At 41.7% G+C, this 25,223-nt stretch overlaps 1 protein-coding gene across 1 annotated transcript in view; it reads right to left on the minus strand.

The window, feature by feature from the left end:
* Positions 1 to 19,291: 19,291 nt before the first annotated feature.
* EPDR1 (ependymin related 1) overlaps positions 19,292 to 25,223 on the minus strand; it is a 74,349-nt gene continuing 68,417 nt past the window's right edge. The window contains exon 3 of the mRNA XM_040353208.1: positions 19,292 to 19,811. Within this exon, the coding sequence (XP_040209142.1) occupies positions 19,621 to 19,811 (191 nt within the window). The 3' untranslated portion in view covers positions 19,292 to 19,620. The remainder of the gene's footprint in view (positions 19,812 to 25,223) is intronic.

A 25,223-nucleotide genomic window follows, 5' to 3' on the forward strand; every position in this document is an offset into this window, starting at 1 on the left:
AATGAAACAAATTAATACAAATTAATTTGTTGTTTTGTTATAATGTTTTAAATATTCACTGACATTCATTAGTATTGTGATGTGTTCGAATCTCTCAATAACAAAAATGTCTGAATTTTGACTCTTAACAAAATGAATCACACATTTCTACTCAGAAAGACTGCAGTGCTTTCTGAATTCTGCTTACACTTTTCTCATAGAGGGTAATTGGTAAATCTTATAGACTGTATTCATAGCTGGGATGTTACACAACTCTTTTTGACAGTAGCAACATGGAGCTATGGTGTACAGACAGGGCAGCCATCACAAATTGGGGCCCTTTACACAGCTTTAGGCAGGGCCCCCCTGGAGCAGAGAATCAGGGGGGTCCTCCTCTCTCCTGCAGCGAGATGATAAGCAGGGGGTTGTGGTAACGAAAGTGTCATCTCTCCTGCCGCGAGATGATAAGCGGGACTGGGGGATTGATGCTGACGAACAAAACAACGTCAAGACTTCTCTTCTCTTTCCTGCCGCAAGTTGCTAAAGTCAGGCGAAAAAAATAAAAATAAAAAACGGCCCCTTACAGGTGTAATGCCTGTACCCCCTTGATGGCGGCCCTGTGTACAGACTTCTCAGGAGTGGGACAAACTTTCTCATTATATTATGCAAAAGTATTCAGCAGGCATGTCATTGAGGTGAATACAGGGCTGCTTGCGCAAGTGATGGTTTGGAAAGCACTGTCCCATCAAACCTCCATGGAGATTCGGGTTGCCTATCATTTATGTAGGAGGCATAAGCAGACCTGATTGGCAGCCCAATGCCGGACTGAAGGAGTGCACATAACTGGCCGACAATAGTGTTGCTATTTGCAGGGTCTCATATTACTGTTGTCTGAAACAGAGACTACTAACATTCTATAAGAGTGGTCGGACACTGCAGAATTAATACAGGAGATGGTCAATGACTGCAAACATACTACTGAGAATTTTGAGGTGCAATTAAGATCACACTCATAGAAAAAAATAAATAATCAACCAAATATTTATTCATACAGGTTAAAAATAAAATTTGTAGTTTAAAAATCACTAGCTACAGGACATGTACAGAATACACTTCTTATACATGTCACCATACGCAGGTGACTACTGTTCCCTTACATTGCATGTCAGCACTGTTCTCTTGCATTGCTGGATATTCAAAATCTCTCTCATAAAATTATAGTAAATACACTGTTCTATCTATTAGCTAGATTATACAGTCGTAAAAGAAACACCCCCTTCAATGTACTTCACATAATGTTTCTTCAGGAGGTATGGGATGAATATTGGAAGTTTATATTGTAGACTAGGGGCCAGATCCACAAACGAATTACGCCAGCGTATCTATGAATACGCCGCGTAATTTCAAAGTTCCTGTGTCGTATCTCTGTTTTGTATCCACAAAACAAGATACAACGGAATCTGGGCTCGATCCGACAGGCGTACGTCTTAGTACGCCGTCGGATCGTAGGTGCATATTTACGCTGGCCGCTAGGTTTCCGTCGAATTCCGCGTTGAGTATGCAAATTAGCTAGATACGGCGATCCACGAACGTACGTCCGGCCGGCGCATTTTTTTATGTCGTTTGCGTTCGGCTTTTTCCGGCGTATAGTTACCCCTGCTATATGAGGCGTATCCTATGTTAAGTATGGCCGTCGTTCCCGCGTCAAATTTTGAAAATGTTACGTCGTTTGCGTAAGTCGTTCGCGAATAGGGCTTTGCGTAGAATGACGTCACCGTCGAAAGCATGGGCTTGTTTCGGTTTAATTTCGAGCATGCGCACTGGGATACCCCCACGGACGGCGCATGCGCCGTAAAAAAAAACGTAATTTACGTCGGGTCACGACGTATTAGCATAAAACATGCCCCATCACATAGATTTGAATTGCGCGCCCTTACGCCGGGAGAACTACGCTACGCCGCCGTAACTTTAGAGGAAAATGCTTTGTGAATACAGCATTTGCCTCTCAAAGTTGCGGCGGCGTAGCGTTACTAGGATACGCTACGCGTATACGCTACGCCTGCATAAAAATACGATCCGCTATGTGGATCTGGCCCTAGATGTTTAAAGAAGAAACGCTGTAGAGGGCAACACAATTGTGTTGAGCCATGAAGGAAGGATTATCTTTTTTGCTTGTGATAGTGAATACTGTAGGTTTTGGATTGCAATGATAACATATTCCTTTATGATCTCCCTCCCTCAACCCCAGAGATGATGAGTTTACCTAGTGGCTACAACATCTCTTATTTTAGACATCTATTCTGTTACTTCTGATATTTTACCAATACCTCATAAGGAAGCATAGTTATGTGAAAAAGGTTGAGGATGTGTCCCTTTTCCCATTCTATAATATGGCAAGCAGAGAGAGGAGTATATTTACTATGAGAGTTTGAATACCTGAGAATGTAAGGGAACAGTGGTGATAATAGGATCCCTGTATATGGGGACATATGTACGATTGTATTGCTAATTTATTCTGTGCGTGCTCTGTAGCTAGTGCTTTTTTATGTATATATGTTATTTGTATCAATAAAATATTGGCTTATATTTTTATACATGAGTATGATCTTAATTGTGCCCTAAATGTCCCATCTACTTGTAAATGTTTGGGGAATTTTTTTTTTAAATGTTGGGATGTGAAGCATTTATGTTCTGTGTTAGCCAATTATGCCTTCTTTTTTCTGTATACTATTTTAATGCAGTCATTTTCAACCCATGTACTTTATAAAAATGTATTTAAATAGCTCTGAGAATGTTCTGTTTGCAGAGGACAGACAATAGAATCAATGTACTTGTAGTCTGTAGCTGGCTGCTACTGTCCTAGTCACTATAGCCTGAGTGGTAAATTATAAAATACTGCAAAGCAGAAGAAAATTTAACTGTGTAGCTTTCGATGTTTGTTCTTTTTTTATGATCCTCCCGTATGGGATCTTATTATTGTATATCATTCAAATGCACTTGGAGCCAAAATGTCTGTGTCATTTTGTATCTCTTCCCACTTAAAGGGTTTCATGTTAGTTTATCTGGTGTTCCAAGTTGATGTGGTTACATGCATTACTCTCCGTTTCCCTGCATGTTTCTCATTGAAAACATGGAAAGGTTAAACCAAGGTAAAGTGGCAAGAGTTGGCCTACACATTGTTTAAGATTTCCTCTTTCTTAATGTTGAACACATTTCTCAGAAGTGGTTGGTAACCACATAAATACAGTTATAACAAACCTTGGGCCGGTATCAATCTGTTTTAATTCAATATTTTGCTAGCTTGTCATGCCATAACAAAAAAGACAAATTGCATTCCCATATCTGCTTTTGCAGAGTTTTCCTGTGGTATATATATATATACATACACACAGTATCTCACAAATGTGAGTACACCCCTAACATTTTATTATGTCTTTTCATGTGACAACACTAAGAGCCGGTTCACACTCGTGACGCTCCGTTCTGTAGTATGGAACCATTCTAATAGGAGCGACTCAAGTCGCTCCGACTTAGAAAAAGGTTCCTGTACAATACAGAAGTCATTTTGCAAGTTGCCTCTGAAGTCATGGGCAGATTCCCTTGCCGAGTTGCTCGGCAAGTTGTGCTGCCCCTGTGTGAACCAGCTCTGAGGAAATGACACGTTTCTACAATTTAGTAGTGAGTGTACAACAATGGAAATTTGCTGTCCAAGTATCAAGATCTTGTGTGCCATTACCCTCTTGAGCATGGAGTTCACCGGAGCTTCACAGGTTGCCACAGGAGTCCTCTTCCACTCCTCCATGATGACATCACAGAGCTGGTGGATGTTAGAGACCTTGCGCTTCTCCACTCTCCGTTTGAGGATGCCCCACAGGGTTAAGGTCTGGAGACATGCTTGGCCAGTCCATCATCTTTACCCTCAGCTTCTTTAGCAAGGCAGTGGTTATCTTGGAGGTGTGTTTGGGTCGTTATTATGTTGGAATACTCCCCTGTGGCCCAATAACTGGAGGGACGGGATCATGCTCTGCTTCAGTATGTGACAGCACATGTCAGGACCTGGGCTTGAACCTGGAACCTCCTCTGTGTCTGGCATTGACTCTTCCCACTGAGCTATCTGGGACGCTGGACAGTTCCCTGCCTGATCTGCTGGATAAGCCTGTTCTTGGACTACTCTACTGCCTGATCCCAATCTGAAACCACCCGTGTTTGACCCTCGGGCTGTTCTTTGACTACTCTACTGCTTGATCCCAACCTGCAGCCACTTGTGACTGATCCCTTGGCTTGTTTACTGACCACGCTGCTGTTTTGTCCTTGTCTGTTTATCCGCTATTGGACCCCGGCTTGCTCACACCCTGGTGGGGCAAACTTGAGGACCGCGACCTGGTACTAGCTTGCAGCTAAACCCATCTCCGCCATCAGGAGCTCTGGGGAAAACCAGCTAGTACTTAGCCTGTGTCATCTGCCAGAAGTGACTGCCTGTACTGTGACAGCTATTGCAATTGGTCTTCAAGCCTGACGCCGTTATTCTGTCACGATCAGGTGTCCCAGATAGCTCAGTGAGAAGAGTCAATGCCAGACACAGAAGAGGTCCCAGGTTGAAGCCCAGGTCCTGACAGTGCATGTTGGCATTCATGGTTCTCTCAATGAACTGAAGCTCCCCAGTGCCGGCAGCACACGTGCAGCCCCAGACCATGACAATTCCACCACCATGCTTGAATGTAGGCAAGACACTTGTCTTTGTACTCCTCACCTGGTTGCTGCAACACACTTGGCACCTTCTGAAGCAAATAAGTTCATCTTGGTCTCATCAGACCACAGGACATGGTTCCAGGAATCCATGTTCTTAGTTTGCTTGTCCTTTAGCAAACTGTTTGCGGGCTTTATTGTGTGTCATCTTTACAAGAGGGTTCCTTTTGGGACGACAGCCATGCAGACCAATTTGATGCAGCGTGTGGCGTATGGTCTGACCACTGACTGGCTGACCCTTCAACCCCTCCAGCAATGCTGGCAGCACTCATACAGCTATTTCCCAAAGACAACCTCTGGATATGACGCTGAGCACGTGCACTCAACTTCTTCGGTCGTCCATGGCGAGGCCTATTCTGAGTAGGACCTGTCCTGTTAAACCGCTGTATGGTCTTGGCCATAGTGCTGCAGCTCAGTTTCAGGGTCTTGCCAATCTTCTTATACCATAGACCATCTTTATGTAGAGCAACAATTGATCCTCAGAGAGTTCTTTGCCATGAGGTGCCATGTTAAACTTCCAGAGACCAGTATGAGAGAGTGAAAGTGATAACACCAAATTTAACACATCAGCTCCCCATTCACACTTGAGACCTTGTAAAACTAACGAGTCACATGACACCAGGGAGGGAAATGGCTAATTGGGTCCAATTTGGACATTTTTACTTAGGGGTGTACTCACTTTTGTTGCCAGTGGTTTAGACATTGATGGCTGTGTGTTGAGTTATTTTTAGGGGACAGAAACTTTACACTGTTTTACAAGCTGTACACTCACTACTTTGCATTGTAGAAAAGTGTAATTTCTTCAGTGTTGTCACATGAAAAGATATAATAAAATATCTACAAAAATGTAAGGAGTGTACTCACTTTTGTTAGATACTGTATATACACACACACACACACACACACACACACACACACACACACACATGTATATCTCAAAAAAAGAACAGATTCCTTTTTAATATATACAAGTCAAGCTCTTACTTGCTTTGTCTTCATTTAGCCAGGCAGTCAACTGTTATTTGTTCTATCTCAGGCACAGCCAGTTGTCACTGTTTAATAATTTCTGCCAGTACCACTACATCTTCACAGTTAGATTCCTTTTGTGTGCGTCTTGCTTTTCAAACTCGGAAAAAACACATTTGAAGGTCAGCAGGTATCAACACATTTTCTTTATGGTTGGGCTCCTTTTTCAGAGACAACTCATTCCATCCTGATGTTTCTCAGCTTGAAGTTTCTTAGCTCTCAGGGGCGACTCCTTCCTGTGTGTTCATATTGGCCTTGGTTGCTGACAACGTTTGTCCTGCATTTGATATGTTTCCTGGTTATGTTGGCCTTCTGCTCTGCTTTTGACACTCAGCTATCCTTTCATCTGGAAATGACCTCACAATCGAATAAGACACCATACTTCATGGGTACTCCTGCTTGAAAGGTTTATTTGCTCCAATGGCCACTCTCACCCATTTACAATTTTGTTTCCAATGCATTTCACTAACAATTGAACCTCGTGTGATCTGCATAGACTGTCTTTGCAGATCACCTAAAACTGGCCATAGATGGATCAAAATGTGGCCGGTTCAGCTGGGACCAGCAGAGTTTTGATCCATCTATAACCGTTACTGCTAGAGAGAAGTCGATCTAACTATCAGCTTCTCTCAAATAGCAATGTTGGAAAATTCTTACATTTTGACAGAGGAGGAGTCGGCTGATCAAAAAAAAGTTGTCCATCTATGACCACCTTTAGGCTTCCCCAGCTTCTGTCTGAAGCAAAGGTGACATCAGGACTGGGGGAAAGGAACCACGGCTTCTGGCTGGAATGAGCCTTGAACACTAGAAAATCGGATGTGTTTGCAGGGAACGTAATAGAAAAACACATTTGCATTGTAAGTGATTTACCATAACCTGTTCATATTAGCAGACAGTTCCTTGAATTCATAAAGACTGTCACAGGCAGATTTTGCAAAAGTGTCTCTTATGCATTCTAAAAATAGTGAAGAATGAGCCAGGTTCATATACTTGTCTAGAACTTGTACTTTTGTGAATTTGGGGCAATACATTACCAAGAGGTATTAGTGATGCAGCAACTTTATTGAATTCTGCCAGAGTCTTTTTCATTATATATTACTAATACAATACTGCATTTTATTCTTATATAGGGCTGACTCCACTATAAACATAATTTTTGGAGCTACGTCTGGCGTCGGCCATCTTTATGGTTAGAAACCACTACACGTCTTTAAGCTGGCACTCGCGCAGAGTGCTACATATTGTAAGTAGGTTTCTTGCTATTTTTATGCAATAAATTTCAAGCAGAGCGCACTAGATTGTTTCCTTTTGTTTTTTACATGATGTGGAGTCCATCTAAGGTGCTGGATTTGTGATTATTACTCAGAGTGTGGGTTCCCTGCTAAGTGACCTGTTTCAGGTCGATTCCATGAGGTGAGAGTCCAACTTATCTGTGGTGAAGACAGTAGTGTATTTAGGTTTTGTGCTGCCCTAGGCCCGACTAAACTCGTGCACCCCCTAATTTAAATATGACTCACACCTTTCTGCCGTCACACCTCTGAAATTTTCGATTGGGCACACTAGTTCTGAGGGCCGAGGGGGGGGGGGGGTAATGATATCCCTTAATTTGCATAGATTTCCCTTCACTTTCTGTTTGGCTATGGGGAAGGAAGTGAAAGGAAATCTCTGCAATGGGACAAGGATAGTAAAAAATAAACTGACAGGGGCTTTAACCCTCCCTTACTCTATCCAAAAAAAAAATGTGTTGCCTATAGTCCTACTTTAAGCACAAATTTCTGATAATTTTATGGAGAGGACTAAGAAGATATAACCATGTCAATGGTGCAGCAGAAAACATATAGCATAGTGAGAAATATTTGTGGTCCAGGATGATAGGACAGTCAAAATTAGAAGCAGTGCTAATAGTGTAGAGCAAGCCGGCGGGGACTCTTTCCATGCTGCCCCCCTGCAAAGTGCTGCCCTAGGCCTGGGCCTTGTTGGCCTAGGCCAGGATAAAACGTTGGGTGAAGGGATCATCATTACCTGTCTACTTTTCGTGTTCATCACTGCATCCATCTGATTTGTGCTTTCACAGATGCACTTATGGAGACCATGTGATTGATTTATATATGGACATTTATATTATTGCGCTGCACTGTTTATTTTATGATATAATTGTAATTTGACAGAAGTAGAGTCACCTTTTTATTTTTGGTAGGGTTTGGTTTATTTGATATATTTAGGTAGGAGCTTATTTATTCATCTCTATTCCAACAATAATAACTTGACAGAGGTTACTACTATCCAAAACAAAAGCAAAATGTTTTGGGTATACATATACTTTACACTGCATTCACACCTGAGCGTAGCGATTTACTGATGTTTTTATTTGAGAGTTTTTAAGCATTTTTAGAAGAGTATCACAAGCGTTTTTTAAGCATAATATAAGCGATTTATAGCTTCAAGCGTTTTTGTTAAGCCCATAGAGAGCATTAGGGGAGGAGAGGGAGAGGAAATTAAGGGCGGAGAGCTGATGTTTGCGCAGAAACCGCATGACAAAACACTCAAATCAGTCATTTCTATTAAAGTCTATGGGGCCAAAAACGCTTGCAATCTGCCAAAAAGAAGCACATTTTTTTTTTTGAGTGACAGCCATTTTGCTTCAGATGACAGAACACTCATATGTGAACAGAGGCTATTGAAATGAATGGGATTTGGCTTGTTGATTATTTTAGAGCTACACATAAGATGCCTCTTAGGCCGGGTACTCACGAGCAAACATGTACGGTGAAACCGGTCCGTCGGACCGTTTTCACCGTACATGCCTGCCAGAGGGCTTCTGTACGATGGTTGTACTAACCATCGTACAGAAGTCCGCGCGTAAACATTACGCGGGGCGTGTCCGCGTCGTCGCCGCGATGATGACGCGGTGATGACGTGGCGACGTGGGCGGGCCTGCCATTTAAAGGCTTCCACGCATGCGTCAAAGTCATTCGACGCATGCGAGGGACGGCGGGCGCTCGGACATGTACGGTAGGTCTGTACTGACGACCGTACATGTCCGAGCGGGCAGGATTCCAGCGGACGGTTTTAAAACACGTCCAGGAATATTTGTCTGCTGGGAAAAGGCCCGGCGGGCAAATGTTTGCTGGAATTCGGCCCGCTCGCGCCTACACACGACCGAACATGTATGCTGAAACTGGCCCGCGGACCAGTTTCAGCATACATGTTTGGTCGTGTGTACGGGGCCTTATGTGTAGATCACCCTGTGTCTCTAATAGGGGCCCAGGGTGAATAAGAACCCCACTATGGTCTGTGCTAGTCAGATTTAATGCGGTATATATTGTATATACTGTATATATATTGTGTGTTGGCTGTAGTGTACTATAAAGCTTGTGTTGATTGCAAGGGTGTGATTGGGTGTGCAAGGGTGTGATTGAATTCTATTGTCTATTGTGGTAATTAAGTCTGCTACTGTGATAAATGTGTATTGTAAGTTAACAGATAGCCTAAAGGTCAGGTGTAGTTAATTAGCTCATGTAAATTAGGTCAGGGCCCAGAGTCGGGATGTCTGTTAAAAGATGAGTCTTGGGGCTCATTAGGTAACCATTGTGTGATGTTGTGGGTGGAGTTGGGTCATTGTTCATTTGGTTACTGCAGTATCCTAAAGTGTATATAAGAACTGTATTTCTCGAAAAAGGTTCTATTCCTGTTGAACCTCAAAGAGCTGTGTGTCTCGTTAATGGAGGAATTCTTATGGGTCGTGTTCTCCGGATTGTGGAGTGTCGGTAGCTGGCTTGTGTTCGGGAATGGAATATCCTAAACGGCTTTAACCCCTTTCCCATTTGGGGTGCCGTTACAGTCAGCTTCATCAGAATTTAGACGAAAATGTTATCGGATTTTATTCCATCAGAAATCCGATCGTGTGTATGCGGCATAAGACTGGTTCCCTTTTGAATTTTTCATAGGTACTGTCCTTCCCTAAAAGCCTCCTAGACTCTGAATTACCAGTCCTTCCCTTTTATTAACTTGTCCAATGATCACATTGGCATTATCTACAAGGTTTAGTACAGCTGCAGTATTCCTTCTTGGCGACTTTCTTCTCAGAGTTCTTTTGAGGTATTCAATGCAAGCATCTCATCACAAGCTGTAGCTCCTGCCTCTTCTATATTTGTATCTATAGAATTATCTTCATTCTTCGAAGCATAGTATCTTTTACGTTTATTTAAATCAATGAACAATCCGGGAGGTAGGATGAGGCATAATTAGGACCTTTTGTTATATTTCAATGAAATCAAAACAAGAAAGAGCCAGTGTCCCAATGCTATAGCATGTATCTTAGGCCCCTTTTCAGACTGGGGCGGGAGCCGTGGTGGCGGTATAACGCCGCTAAAAATAGCAGCGCTATACCGCCGGGATTGCTGCGGGAATCAGCCGCTAGTGGTGCGGTATTAACCCCCGCTAGCAGCCGATAAAGGGTTAATACCGCCCGCAATGCGCCTCTATAGTGGCGCATTGCGGGCGGTATTGCCGCGGTTTCCCATTGTTTTCAATGGGAAGGAGCGGTGAAGGAGCGGTATACATACCGCTCCTCTCACCGCTCCAAGATGCTGCTGACAGGAGATTTTTTTGTCTCCCGCCAGCGCATCGCCTCAGTGTGAAAGCCCTCGGGCTTTCACATTGAGTCTGCAGTGCAGGAGTTTTTCAGGCGGGATAGCAGCACTATTTTTAGCGCTGTACCGCCTGAAAAACTCCTCAATGGGAAAGGGGTCTAATAGAGTCATGACATGCCTGTATGTGCAACCAGACCGCAATGTGCTGGTAGTATGGTGGCTCCGCAGTGAGTGAGCAAATCCTGTGCAATTGATATATGCTTTATGAAAGCTCATTGAGATCCACATTTGATACATCAAGTGGCATAATAAACTGGATTAACTGTATTTAATAGTTAACCACATCATATCTGACATGAGAACTAACCAGGGCTTTGTGTGAAATGCATAGTGATCCACATCTGAGGGAACATGGAACACATGCTATTGAGCATTTATCTTCTTTTTTTTTTAGACTATGTACTTCCATGGTACTCTTCCTGCTAGAAGGATAGAAACTCCTCTCGACTTAGCTATTTGATTAGTAGAGTAGTAAACTGTAGGGTATGACGTTCTCTTTAAAATCGGTACTTTGTCATCTCTAAAGTGTGTCTCTTGTATGAAAGCGACGTCTATTCTAAATCGTTGCAGGTCATGTGGAACAATATTCCTTTTCTCTGGTGTATTTAATCCCTTAGCATTTAGTGATAGGATATTCAGGGTCTCCATCCCCTCCGGCGGTCCAAAAAACAAACAAACAAAATAATTATTGTTATTGAGCATTTAGCTAGACAATGCAAACTTTTCACTTTTGTTTAAATATTCTTCCTATTATGCCATATCTCTGGGGTCTGTCTTGGTCTTTTCATTATCAATATATACATTTTTTGGCTTGATACTGCTGCGCTCACCCTTTGAGGTCTAGTTTGGACAGGAGGATTGGAGTAGTGATTGATGGAACTTCCCCTACATAGACTGTCATCACTCCCTAAACTACTCCAACACACACTGACAAGTGAGAGGGCTGGCACATAACAAAGCCCCTACTATTGTCCCTATTAAGCCAGCAGACCTAAAGGCATTATATTAAATTTCTCCAATAACACTATGGAAGGGCAAAATCATAGCATCTGGTAAATTCTCAACAATGGATATAACAAAGGGGAAAGAAATTTACAAACTACACTCATCCTTCTCGCCTCTACTTGATGCAATGATGTAGATTTGTCCTGTTGTAAAAGCCCTGCAAAATATTGCATTCACACATTTCAGTCATAGCAACTGAATTAATTTCTTAAACATGTATCTACAGTTGTTTTACAATTAGATGAAAAGTGTATTAACAAAGGTTTAACAGTAGATTTCTTCCTTTTGTTGTATTGTGTTACTGTTTTTGAATTTTGCAAATATTAACCACAAAAATACAGTTATTCATGGTAATACATCTGCTTCCAAAAAAAGCAGAAAAAGGAATTACAGTGTGCTGTATACTTTACAGTCCATAATATTATGAGTATTTATAACCACAAAGGGCTTACAAACTCAGTACTAATATTCAAAGCATTAAACCATGTTTATTACTTTGCTGCATTTGTTTTATATCAGTATGTAATGCTAGTTCTGCATAAAGTAAAATGAGAGTACACATCTGTCTCTTTGGATATACAGTACCTGTGTCTCATTTGGTTATTGATACTAAAAAGCTGAAACTATTCACTGGTTTATTTGCACTGTTAAGTAAATACTAGCAGTAAGCTCTTTCTGCATCCTATCCTGTGTATGAAGATCAATAACTTGCTTAACCCCCCTGGCTGTAATACCGAGTGTGGCTCGGGGTGAATTTCCATTACCAAAAGTGGTAACCCCGTGCCACACTCGGGATTGCATTGCAGGATCCAAGCAAAGTTACTTACCTTGTCCCCAGGACCCTGCGATGTCCTCCCGCTGTGTCCGCGGGCTGTGTACTCTGTTCGATTCATCACTGTGGCGGGCTCCATTCCCTGCGAGCGTCGCAACGCATGAGGGCAAAGCCCGGCGGCAAATTTAAAATAGTGAAAAATACAGAACACATACACTGTAATTTGTAAGATTACATTACTGTATCAAATCATTTCACATTCGTTTTGTCCCTAGTACTTTGTCCATGCACTTTTATATTATATATACTGTTCTTTCTGCCTGGAAACTTGAGCTTATCCATGGCAACCAAAAAGTGGCCCTTTGCATCAAAAGTTGTTTTAGACCAGCTAGAAAACAGCGATAATAAATTATAACACTTGCAGAATTGAGCAATAGTGATTCGTGGGGAAAATCGTCATCAAACACTGAAAGTGACGACAGCGACAATTCTGCAAGTGAGTCAGTATTTTTTTATTTGATTCCATTATTGAATACAATTTATTATTATTATATTATTATTTTTGATAATTATTTATAATGTTATAACTTATGATTTTGTGTTTCAAACTTTATCATACCCGGGATGTCTACTAGACTCTTGTTTGGACAGATTTAAGTGAGTTATTTTTAAGAATTACAGGCCTACAATATAAAATGCCAAATTTCTGTGCAAAACAATGTACTACTTGAGACACAAAAATCTGACGTAATAATACCGCCAGGGAGTTTAAATACTAAAAATGTTTTTGTTCTGAACCACTCTAAAATGCTGTATATATATACTGTAAGTGTTAAAAAATCAATAGAAACATTTTAAACATTTTAGTTCAGATTATAAACTGCAGAGATATGTCTTGAATTTGTGGTAAATGAGTAAGCGTAAAATAGTAATTGACACCTAATGTATCCATATAGTACCCAGTGAATAGCAAAGTAGACAAGAGCTGATTGCCCTGTATTTGGCTGTATCCATCTTCCCATCAACCAGCTTTCCTGCCACTGCTGAAGAAAAGCATCCTCACAACATGATTCTGCCACCACCATGTTTCACAGTGGGGATGGTGTGTTCAGGGCGATGTGCAGTGTTAGTTTTTCACCACACATAGCTTTTTGCTTTTGGGCCAAATTTTTTTTTTTTTTCCCATCTGCCCAGAGCACCTTCTTCCACATGATTGCTGTGCCGCCCACATGGCTTCTCGCAAATGTGACCTTTTATTGCTTTCTTCTTGCCACTCTTCCATAAAGGCCAGAATTGTCTAGTGCATGACTAATAGTTGTCCTGTGGACAGATTTTGTCACCTGAGCTGTGGATCTCTTAGCTGCTTCTCTGATAAATCTTCTCCTTGCATGGCCTGTCAATTTAGGTGGATGGCCATGTCTTGGTATGTTTGTAGTTGTGCCATACTCTTTCTATTTTTGGTTTTAACAGAGCTCCGTGAGATGTTCAAAGCTTGGGATATTTTCTTATAACCTAACCCTTCTTTTAACTTCTCCACAACTTTATCCTTGACCTGTCTGGTGTGTTTCTTGGCCTTCATGATGCCTTTTGTTTACTAAGGTTCTCTAACAGGCTTTACAGAACAGCTGTATTTATACTGATATTAAATTACACAGAGGTGGACTCTGTTTAATAATTAGGTGACTTATGAAGGCAATTGGGTCCACTAGATTTTAGTTAGGGGTATCAAAGTAAAGGGGGCTGAATACAAATGCGCACCACACTTTTCACATATTTATTTGTAAAAAAAATTAAAACCATTTATCAATTTCCCTTCCACTTCACAATTATGTGCCACTTTGTGTTGGTCTATCACATAAAATCCCAATAAAATACATTTAAGTTTTTGGTTGTAACATGACAAAATGTGGAAAATGTTAAGAAGTTTGAATACTTTTTCAAGGCACTGTAGTATAGTTTATAGTATATAGTATAGCATAGTGTACATAGTGGGGCAGATCCACAGAGCGAGTACGCCGGCGTATCTGATAAGCCGGCGTACTTTCAAATTACCCGCATCGTATCTTTGGTTTGAATCCTCAAACCAAGATACAACGGCATCTGGGTTAGATCCGACAGGTGTACGTCTTCGTACGCCTTTGGATCTAAGATGCAATTCTTCAGCGTCCGCTGGGTGGCGTTCACGTCGTTTTCCACCTCGGGTATGCAAATTAGCTATTTCCGACGATCCACGAACGTACGAGCGGCCAGCGCATTTTTTTACGGCGTCTCTAGTCGGCTTTTTCCGGTGTATAGTTAGAGCTGGTATTTTGTCGCGTGTAGTTAGACCTGCCATGTTAAGTATGGCCGACCTTCCCGCGTTTAATTTGATTTTTTTTTGTTTGCGTAAGTCGTCTGTGAATCGGGATGGCCGTAATTCACGTCTATGTTAAAAAAAATTACGTCCTTGCGACGTCATTTAGCGCAATGCACGGCGGGAAATTTAGGGACGGCGCATGCGCAGTTCATTCAGCGCGGGGACGCGCTTCATTTAAATGAAACATGCCCCCTAATCGCCGATTTGAATTACGTGCCGTTACGCTGCCAGAGATAGACTGCGCCGCCTTAACTTACGGCGCAAATTCTTTCAGGATTCGAACCGAGGACAAGTAAGTCACGGCGGCGTAGCGTATCTCTCATACGCTGCGCGGGTGCAGATCTCTGTGGATCTGCCCCAGTATATATAGTATAGTGTGTATAGTATATATAGTATAGTGCAGGGATTTTCAAACTACGGCCCTCCAGCTGTTGTGGAACCACACATCACATGAGGCATTGTAAAACTCTGTCATTCACAGACATGACTAGGCATTATGGGAGTTGTAGTTTCTGAACAACTGGAGGGCCATAGTTTGAAGACCCCTGGTATAGTGTATAGCATATAGTGTATATAGTATAGAGCAGTGATGGCGAACCTTGGCACCCCAGATGTTTTGGAACTACATTTCCCATGATGCTCATGTACTCTGCAGTGTAGGTGAGCATCATGGGAAATGAAGTTCCAAAACATCTGGAGTGCCAAGGTTTGCCATCTCTGGTATAGAGTGTATAGTGTATATAGTATAGTGTATAGCAGGGATATGCAATTAGCGGACCTCCAGCTGTTTCAGAACTACAAGTCCCATGAGGCATTGCAAAACTCTGACAGCCACAAGCATGACACCCAGAGGCAGAGGCATGATGGGACTTGTAGTTTTGCAACAGCTGGAGGTCCGCGAATTGCTTATCCCTGGTGTATAGTATTACACTATACTATACACTATGGGTGAAAGCAAGTGGAATACAAGGGACGGAGTGGCAGGAGTCTATAAAGGGTGGGGCTTATGGGAAGTGGAAGGGGTCAAAAAGGAAGGGCCACTGTTCATAATATAATAAATGAATATCAAGTATTCAGGATTGTAAGCAGCAATATTATATATTTTTTGTCCAAAAAAATGACCAGAACATTAGTTAAACATTCCACAGTGTAGTATGAGGTATTTTCAAAAAAATACAACAAATACAATAATAATAATTTTTATTTATCCTTCTTGCAGTATTTTAGATTGTCTTTCAGATGTTATTCATGCAAACTATATCGTTATGTTAATTTAATTTTTTCGACAGTAAATGATTTATCCCTGATTGGGTTACAGTTGTATACAAAGCATGTAAGAATAGCTTGAGTATCCTAAAATACAAATGAATAGATACAACGTTAAAGCAATATGTCAGTGTTGGTTAGAATCTGATGCATTAAAGCCCACACATAATGATAAATTACAGTTTAGCAATGTGAATTACTATGTGTTGATCATCAGGTGTATTTGTATTGTTTGGATCAATTTGCGCAAAATACTCAACTTTCTTTAAACATGAAACCAAAATGTCACTGTTGAATCTTTTTGTGAGTCTCCATGTGCTGCTGTTCAATAGTTCATGGGAAGTAAGTCTGCAATTGTTTTAGGACTCTAGTGCATTTGTGTGGTACTGTACTTGAAGCTAAATCAGATGGTCGCCAGAACAATGTACTGTACTCCATTTGATAGTGAACTTCAGTTGATAATTTTTTCAAATTGTGTACATAATAAATCAATCTGGTAATTGAGCATTCTGTTAAACTGATTTTCTCCATTTTGTTAATTACTCATTTGTGGTCGAAATTAACGTATATACTCGAGTATAAACAGAGTTTTTCAGCCCTTTTTTGGCTGAAATGCCACCCTCAGCTTATACTCAAGTCTATACTCTTGACTGTGTACCCGATTATGGTGCAGAGTTATACGGCGGGCGTCCATTGTTGAAAAGTCGCGCCCCAGTTTCCCAGCAGACACTGTGTTCAGTGTTCTACCTATCACGGACCTATCACGGACGTCCTCTTGTCCGAGGATGAAAAGATGTCCGTGATAGGCAGAACACTGAACACACTGCTGGGAAGTGTTCTGCATATCGCGGAACAGAACGAGGAGGAGGCGCGACTTTTTAACAATGGACACCAGCCGTCTGACTCTGCATGTCACTATAATCAGGTACACAGTCAGGAGTATAGAATCAGGTATGGCGATCGGCAAGGCTGCAATGGGCACAGTGAGGTTGCAATGGGCACAGTGAGGCGTGCAAATGGGCACAGTAAAGCTGCAAATGGGCATCGTTGAACCTCTTTTCTGCTTACAGTAGCTGCTGCATTCTCACCCTAGGCTTATTTATACTCGAGTCAATACGTTTTCCCATTTTTTTGTGGTAAAATTAGGTGCCTTGGCTTATATTCGGGTCGGCTTATACTTGAGTATATACAGTACTTACAAAGATGCTAAAGTTTAATTAACAAAATGTTAAGGGACATAAGTTGTAATATCTTAATGCTCACCTTCATTGGCTTGCAATGTCATTAACTTGGGGTTATTGACTGTGCTGTTGAGTTCACTATGTTCATTATACATTTTCAATGCAATCATTTTCATTGCAGACCATAAAGCACTGCAAATGGATACGAATCCCTCTGTCGGCTCCCTATTAGCACACAAGATAAGGGAACTCAGGTGGGAACATCTGACAGCTACTCAAGCCACATATACCATCAAAGATTGAATTTAACTGTGAATTGCAAACAATTCACATATTCTGAATAGCAAGTCAACATATTGCTTTCCATGTAAGACATCCTCAATTTTATTTTTGGAAGAGTAAAAAGTGTGTGTTTGTGTGTTTTATTGAAATGCCCAAATCTATATACCTTATACCTATGTTAATCTAGCAATTGAAATGAACATATTCCTCAAGTACTTTGGAAATACTAAAAAATATTTTTCACACTTAGCTCACATAAAATGTATATTGCCATTCTGTTTACATATACTGTATATCTATATATATTTTGCATACTATTTAATCCAGAAACATAAGACAATGTAAAGAAGCATATAACTACTTCTCTCAGTTAAATAACTTGTGCTGTAGGTTACTGCATTATACAACTAGCACTCTATTCCTTGCACTGTTTTCTAAATAAGCCTATCAAGAGAAGTTGTAGTTAGTTGTAGTTAGTTTAATTTAGTAATAATACCAAAAAAATAAGTGCAGTGCTTCTAAAATAAAATTCAGCCATAAAGTGCTACAACAATAATAATAAAGTGCAAACCTTAAAAATGCATGTGTGTGTCCATGTCTGTGAACATAGAATCACCAAAACGAATTGTATGTTTTAAAAAACATTAAATAAAATTGTAAAAACATAAACAAAAAGTCCATAAAAGTTCAAAGTAATCCCACTTAAAATGACATAGTAAATGCAATCATTAAAAAGTGCAATGTCTAGAAACCAACAAGTTTACATTTTTTAAAAGTGCTCTTAGTGATAATTATCTCATGCAGGAATCAACCAGAGTGCTCCACCTAGTGCTCCACAAACTGCTCACCTGAATACACAGACCTCTTAGGTATAGGAGGTTTAAAAGAGCTTGCTTGGTGCAAGGGGTAAATTCATCCACTCACTTTGGTCTTAGCCATCAGCATAGTACATACAAGTAGTTTAAACTCAGCATTTCGCTCCAAACACAGCAAGTACATGAGAAAGACAAAATCACATAGTGCTCACTGCAAGCTTTGTTTAAAAGTGCCTAAGCGCAACAAAAAAACAAACAGTCACGTGAAACTCAAGGTCAGCGGCCTTTAAAAAGAGACAGCAGTCTACTGTAAATAACAATGGTGTGAACAGAAGCTCAATCTCGCTCTGTGGTGATCACTGGCAGCCTCCTTTCTTCTGTGGGATGATGTCATTGGGTTGTCCTTATGGGACTTCATCAGAAGATACAAGGCCTAATGTGCCATTTATAAGACATTTATAAGCCTTGTTTAGCTGTATAAAGCTAGTTGCTGTGTGTGTGTCTTTTGATTAATTTAACCCTTGCATCAACTACACTCCAGTTGAGACCTCCAGTAACCTACCTGTAAGGCCTCGTACACACGACCGAACATGAAACAGAACAGAAATCTCCCGCATGCGTCGAATAGATTCGACGCATGCGTGGAAGTATTTTACTTCCTGGTTTGCGGACGTGTCGGCGTCAACGTCACCGCCACGTCACCGCGCTGTCTGTCCGCGGGGATTTCGGTTTGATGGTGTGTACAACTATCAGTCCGAAATCTCCGAGCGGACATGTCCGATGAAAACGGTCCGCGGACCGTTTTCATCGGACATGTCCCCTCGTCTGTACGGGGCCTAAGAGGTCTGTGTATTTAGGTGAGCAGTTTGTGGTGCACTAGTTGGAGTGGTAGAGCACTCTAGCTGTTTCCTGCATGAGAAGATTATCACTAAGAGCACTTGGAAATTTAGACTTGTGCATGTTGGTTTATGAACATTGCACTTTTTTTATGATTGCATTTACTATATCATTTGAAGTGGAATTGCTTTGAATCATTTAAGGGCACTTTGTTTATAATTTTACCATTTGACATAATGTTTTTAAGAATTTTCTGATATTATTGTCATTTCACATACAATTATATTTTGTTGATTATATGTTCACAGACCTGTATTTTAGGCTTGCACTATATTATTGTTATAACACTTTATGATTTAGTCTTATTTTAGAAGTGCTGCACTTATTTTTTGGTATTTATGTTTAGATTGGTGTGAAATGCTTTTTAAGTGGTAGCTGGCTGCTAGGGGCAGTTAGGGCATCAGTACATAGTTATCAGCACATAGTTGCACAGACAGTTTTGTTTTTGGTATTATTCCTAGTATTGCTTTTTAAATGATTCAGGTCACAAAAAATTGGGGCAATACAGCTATATTGTATAATAAAAACATATGTGTAACGTTAACTTTTTATTTTAGCATGACAAAAATACTGTTATCCTTTCTACATTTAAACTGATTTCAACTACATACTGCATAAGTCCCTTATGAAAGCCTTGCTGATTTCAGCAGCCATCACTCATTAACTGTGTCAGTGCCGCTTGGCAGCTGCTTGGAGGGGTAAATACAGATGGGTCTTTTATGCCTAGCTTTAAGTCAAAGAATCGCGTGGAGGTAGTCATGCTCTCATTCTTGGTGTAGGTTTCTTGCACTGGGTAACAATCCTTGTCTGTATACGCTCCAACCCAGGTTTCATCTGTAGGAAAAACAAAGTGAACAAGTGAGAAAATTGTTATCTGAACATTACCAAAAGTAAAATACATTTTTTTAAAATCTCTGAATTCCAACAAGTATATAAAATATTAATGGCAACCTAAAGACAAAACAGAACTTTGCGGTTATGGAATCAGCACAATATTATCTATCCAAATACTATGTAATTATATACTAAGTATGCTTGCTTACTTCCAAAAATGACTCTGTAGCAGAGTGCCAATTTAATCATTATGTTCAGATGCAGTTGCAGGCCCCTGTAATTCCTCTACCCGCAACTCCCTGGTTTCCCAGATATTCCCAGGTAAGTTTCTCTGCCCCCCCCTCCTCCCAGTAGTACAGAGAGGCCATACCTGATGAACCAAAAGGTAGCTGGGCAAGTTATCTGCAGCCAAGTAAGAGGCACTCCACTGTCAGAACTGGTGTATGGGCAGCTGGGCCAGAGCCTAACAGCATGCAACTTCTTCAAAAGACTAACATTCTGCGGGGAGATGCTCTGAAATTGCTAAGAAAGTACTGCAGTTCCAGTGGGGTGACCCTTTGTCCTTGGATCGCTCCATCTGTCTGTCTGTGTTACCAGAGCTACCCTGGACATCACTGTCACAAGTAGCTGTGTTTTGTGTTGTTTTACCAAAGTAGTGAACCTCAGTTTGACCTATTGTTGTTGTTGTTGAGTCTTAGGCCCCTTTCACACCAGCAGACCGTATGTCCGCTTTTTCTGTTTACGGATGGAAAAGGGACATACATTGATCCCTATGAGATAGCGGGTGTCAGCAGATGAACATCCACTGACACCCGATCTCAGCAGTGTCTGCAATCCTCCGATTCTGCAGACGGAGGAAAATCCTATTTTTCCATCCGTCTGCAGAGTCGATCGGGTGAACACGGACAGATGGTCCGTGTTCATCCTATCTCCCCATAGGGGAGAGCAGAGTTCTGACAGGGCGATCCCTGCACAGTGTGCAGGGGTCGCCCTGTCATCTGCCGGCTTAGCGGGGATCAACGGAGCGGTCCCCGCTGAGCAAGTGGATACACATGTACGGATCCTCATGGGATCTGTACATGTGAAAGGGGCCTTATAGAGACTATTCTATTATCCACATGTTACCCTAAATGAGCCACACAGACATTGCTGTAGAGAGTCCTCGTTTGTGCAGCTTTCATAATCTGTTTTGTATTATTCTGCAGTGTTTGCATGCTGTTTGCTATTCCAACCCTGTTTTGTATAATTGATTCTAACTGTACAACTGTTTAAATAACTACAGTAAATGTTACAGTTACTGTCTGTCTGATCATCCAGTTGATTAACCATCCTGTTACAACTATTCATGCTGCAAAAGCTGCTTATTGCTTCCTGAAGTTGCTTTCTCCGACTTCTGATATTATTTGCATGCACTTGTGGTGCCTTTCCAGCAACTTCAAGTGAAGGACACACACATTGTAAATACTACATTTTCCCGTTTGCATTTCGGCTGCCACTGATGAAGTCATACAAGATGGCATTTCTGTAAACACCTTGCCATTGCAAGTCTGGAGAATAGAGAGGTGGAGTTTTTGCAGGTTTAAAGGTTATGTCACTCCTTAATAGCCAGATGCATGCAAGTCCTTATGTTAAAGGGTTTGTAAAGGTACTTTTTTTTTTTACATAACAAACATGTCTATACTTACCTAATCTGTGCAATGGAATCGTACAGAGTGGCCAGGAACTTCTTTTTTTTTGGTTCTCCGCTAGTGCTTATGGCCCCTCCTCTCTGGCCAGTGCCCCATGTGAAGCCACTTTCCATGGTAGCACTCGTGCATGCTCGCACCAGAGTCTCTCTGCTGCATACATTGACACAGACAGCAGGACTCGGCTCCGCCCCCGCTCCCTTGTCACTTGCTTTTATTGACAGCACTGGGAGCCAATGGCTCCCGATGCCTCAGCAAAGCCAGCGAGACCTGGAAGTGAGGGGGAGAAAAGATCTGCAGACGTGCATGGTGCTGGATCGAATGAGGCACAGGTAAGTAAAGGGGGGCTGAGGAATGCATTTAAGTAAATTTTTTTAGACTTTACAACCCCTTTAAGTTGTAGTACCAACACAAAGCATTCTGCAGTGAGTGATATGCATATTCACAGGGCATGACTATTTTTTTGTCATGCTGATCATGTTGGTATCATGGAATTGTTCAAAAGGCAAGTTTTACAGCTCGTAAAACATTTTTTTTTCTATGCAAATCTTGAATTTTAATACAGGTACTTACTGAATATAGCGCCAACAATTTACTCAGCACTATTACATATACAGTATATTGTACATTCACATCAGTCACTGCCCTCAAGGAGCTTACAAGCTAAGGTCCCTAACTCATATTCATATATACATGTAGCGCTCACCCCCGATGGAGCCGCTGGTTTGTTTTTGGGATCGGCATATTGAGTTACCTTAATATGGCCCAGGGGTGCAATTGTAGAAGCAACAGTGAGAGAAGGTCCAGACAGTGAATAAAGTTTTTTTTCCAATGCTTTATTTTCCAGGCCAACACGGCCAACATCAACATAAATTGGGAAGGACAAAGTTGATGAATAGAGAGAGAGGAAGAACCTTGCAGTATCAGGCCTGGATATTAAATGGAGCAGTCAGTACTGCTCTGTATAGTACCAATTTGTAACTCGTCGCCACTCCAGCTAAGTGGGTAAAGTGCCCCCGGACAGACCCCTTTTTACAGGCCTGGCAGCCGAGATGTCACTTAAGATTTCTGGGAGGAACAGGCCTCTCTCACAGACCCGGCTCTGGGCCTCTGCCACAGGCCAATTACAATAACTGAGCTAGATAGATAGATGGAGTGAATCCTCCCAGTAGATTTCTGCATCGGTCACCAGATGACAGCAAACATACCTGTCAGTACTCTGGTCACCGGATCCCCAATTGGTTTGTTCAGGCTCTGTTGGACGACATGCCTCCGGGTCCTCCTCAAACCGACTCCCCAATCGAACGGCACCCAGCCTGGGATCCTTTCAATAGAATCTGGAACCCAGCCAAAATTGACTGGGGTCCCCTTGTACCTCCGGATGAGGTTCCAAGTAGTCTGCAACTATGGCCAGGTGGACCCCGCGAAGATTTTAGAACACATGACACCTGTCACAGATATACTCCTCTTCAGCACCCCCCCGCGAGGGAAAAAGCTCCTCTGATTGGCTGCTGGAGAAACGTACTCTGCCAGAACCCCTCTGGCGCCAACTGCTGGCCAGGAATGACATTGCATCCCTGGACCACAGACTGACCCAGTGGACATTTCTGGAATGACAGAAGTCCCAACATTTAAACAAATAGTGAATGGGAGCAAGGTAACTCTCCCATTCCCCACTAACTTTAGTGTAGTGCCCATACTGCGCTACATACACATAACTGGGCCAATTAAAACTGTAGCCAATTAACCTACCAGCATATCTTTGGAGTGTGGAAGGAAACTGGAGTACCCAGGGGAAGCCCACATAGGTACAGGGAGAACATGCAAACTCTAGGCATACATATACAGTTGTGCCTGGGATAAGCCCTGTACACACGATCGGTTTGTCTGATGAAAACAGACTGATGGACCGTTTTCATGGGACAAACCGATTGTGTGTGGGCCCCATCGGTTTGTTTTCCATCAGTGAAAAAAAATAGAACATGTTTTAAAATTTTCCTATGGATAAAAAACCGATAGAAAAAAACGATCATCTGTGTGGAAGTCCATCGGTCAAAAATCCATGCATGCTCAGAATCAAGTCGACGCATGCTCGGAAGCATTGAACTTCATTTTTCTCATAACGTCGTAGTGTTTTACGTCACCGCGTTGGACACGGTTGAATTTTTGACCGATGGTGTGTAGGCAAGACTGATGAAAGTCAGCTTCATCGGATATCCGACGAAAAAATCCATCGGATTAGATTCCATCAGATATCCGATCGTGTGTACAGGGCTTTAGTGTAATAATCTGGTCCCCCATCCCAACCAACTAGAATGTTATATTTATTGTGTTTTATTTTATGGCATTATCAATTTTAAATAAGGCGATGACATAATGTGATGTGATGTAAAATGCATGGCATTCCAGTTACTCCATTTAGTTCCCTCACATACAAATCTCCAGTGAAGGAAATACCACTGTGAAAGATAGATTGCGCTGATAGATGATAGATGATTTTCAAAATGTTGAAAATCATGTTCTGTGGTTTCCGAACACAGTGATGACTGGGGCCTGGGAATTGAAATGTTGAATGCAAATAGGGAAAACAGCACTACTGATTTTGTTAGAAGGGAAATAAGGAGTAATTGCAATCTGACTCAAAAATAATGCTCTCCTGTCATTGGTGCTATCTTGAGAAGGAATGGGCCCATTGTTCGAGTCCAATGTAGAAAAAAAAAAACATATGGGGCACTCGTGGGACGACGTTTAATTAATTAATGTTTTGTGTCCCATAGGGCCAGATTCACATAGAGATACGACGGTGTATCTCCTGATACACCGTCGTATCTCTGAGTTTCGTCGTTCGTATCTATGCGACTGATTCATAGAATCAGTTACGCATAGATATGCCTAAGATCCGACAGGTGTAACTGTGTTACACTGTCGGATCTTAGGATGCAATTCCAGGCCAGCCGCTAGGTGGCGTTTCGGTTTATTTACGCAACGAATATGCAAATGAGGAGATACGCCGATTTAGAAACGAACGACCGCCCAGCGCTTTTTTTTTACGTTGTTTGCGTTTGGCCTTTTCCGGCGGATAGTTACCCCTGGGTCTATGAGGCGCAGCCAATGTCAAGTATGGCCGTCGTTCCCGCCTCACGATTTAAAAAATTTACGTCGTTTGCGTAACTCGTCCGTGAATGGGACGAGTTTACATTCACGTCGAAACCAATGACGTCCTTGCGACGTCATTTAGCACAATGCACGCTGGGTAAATTTGTGGATGGCGCATGCGCTATTCGATCGGCGCTATTCGATCGGCGCGGGAACTTGCGGCGGTGGATCTTAAGTCACATAGGTTAGCGGATCTTTAGATCCGCATAACCTATGTGAATCTGGCCCAGTGACTTTAATAGGGTTTGCATGTTTGCTAGAACTTTTTGCCTGTTGGAGGTTTTCCGATGCAAACCCTATCGGGTGGTGTTCGGCCCATCCCAAATCTTGAGGGAACAGAAGGGCTTTGCCCAAAAATTCCATTACGATAGAAAACATTCACCTAATGTCTATCAGAAAAAGGTCATCTGACATCTCTGGGCACCTTTGGTTATAAAATGAAATACTGATATTTCTACTGTATGTAGTAGATGTATTTATATGGTAGAAGATTAACAGATGAATCAGAACAGTGAATAAATGTGAGAGCTGCTAAAAGCCATAGCAGGTGCCTGTCCAAAAGTAATATTTA

Source organism: Rana temporaria, chromosome 5, assembly GCF_905171775.1.
Source record: "Rana temporaria chromosome 5, aRanTem1.1, whole genome shotgun sequence".
Taxonomy (NCBI): domain Eukaryota; kingdom Metazoa; phylum Chordata; class Amphibia; order Anura; family Ranidae; genus Rana; species Rana temporaria.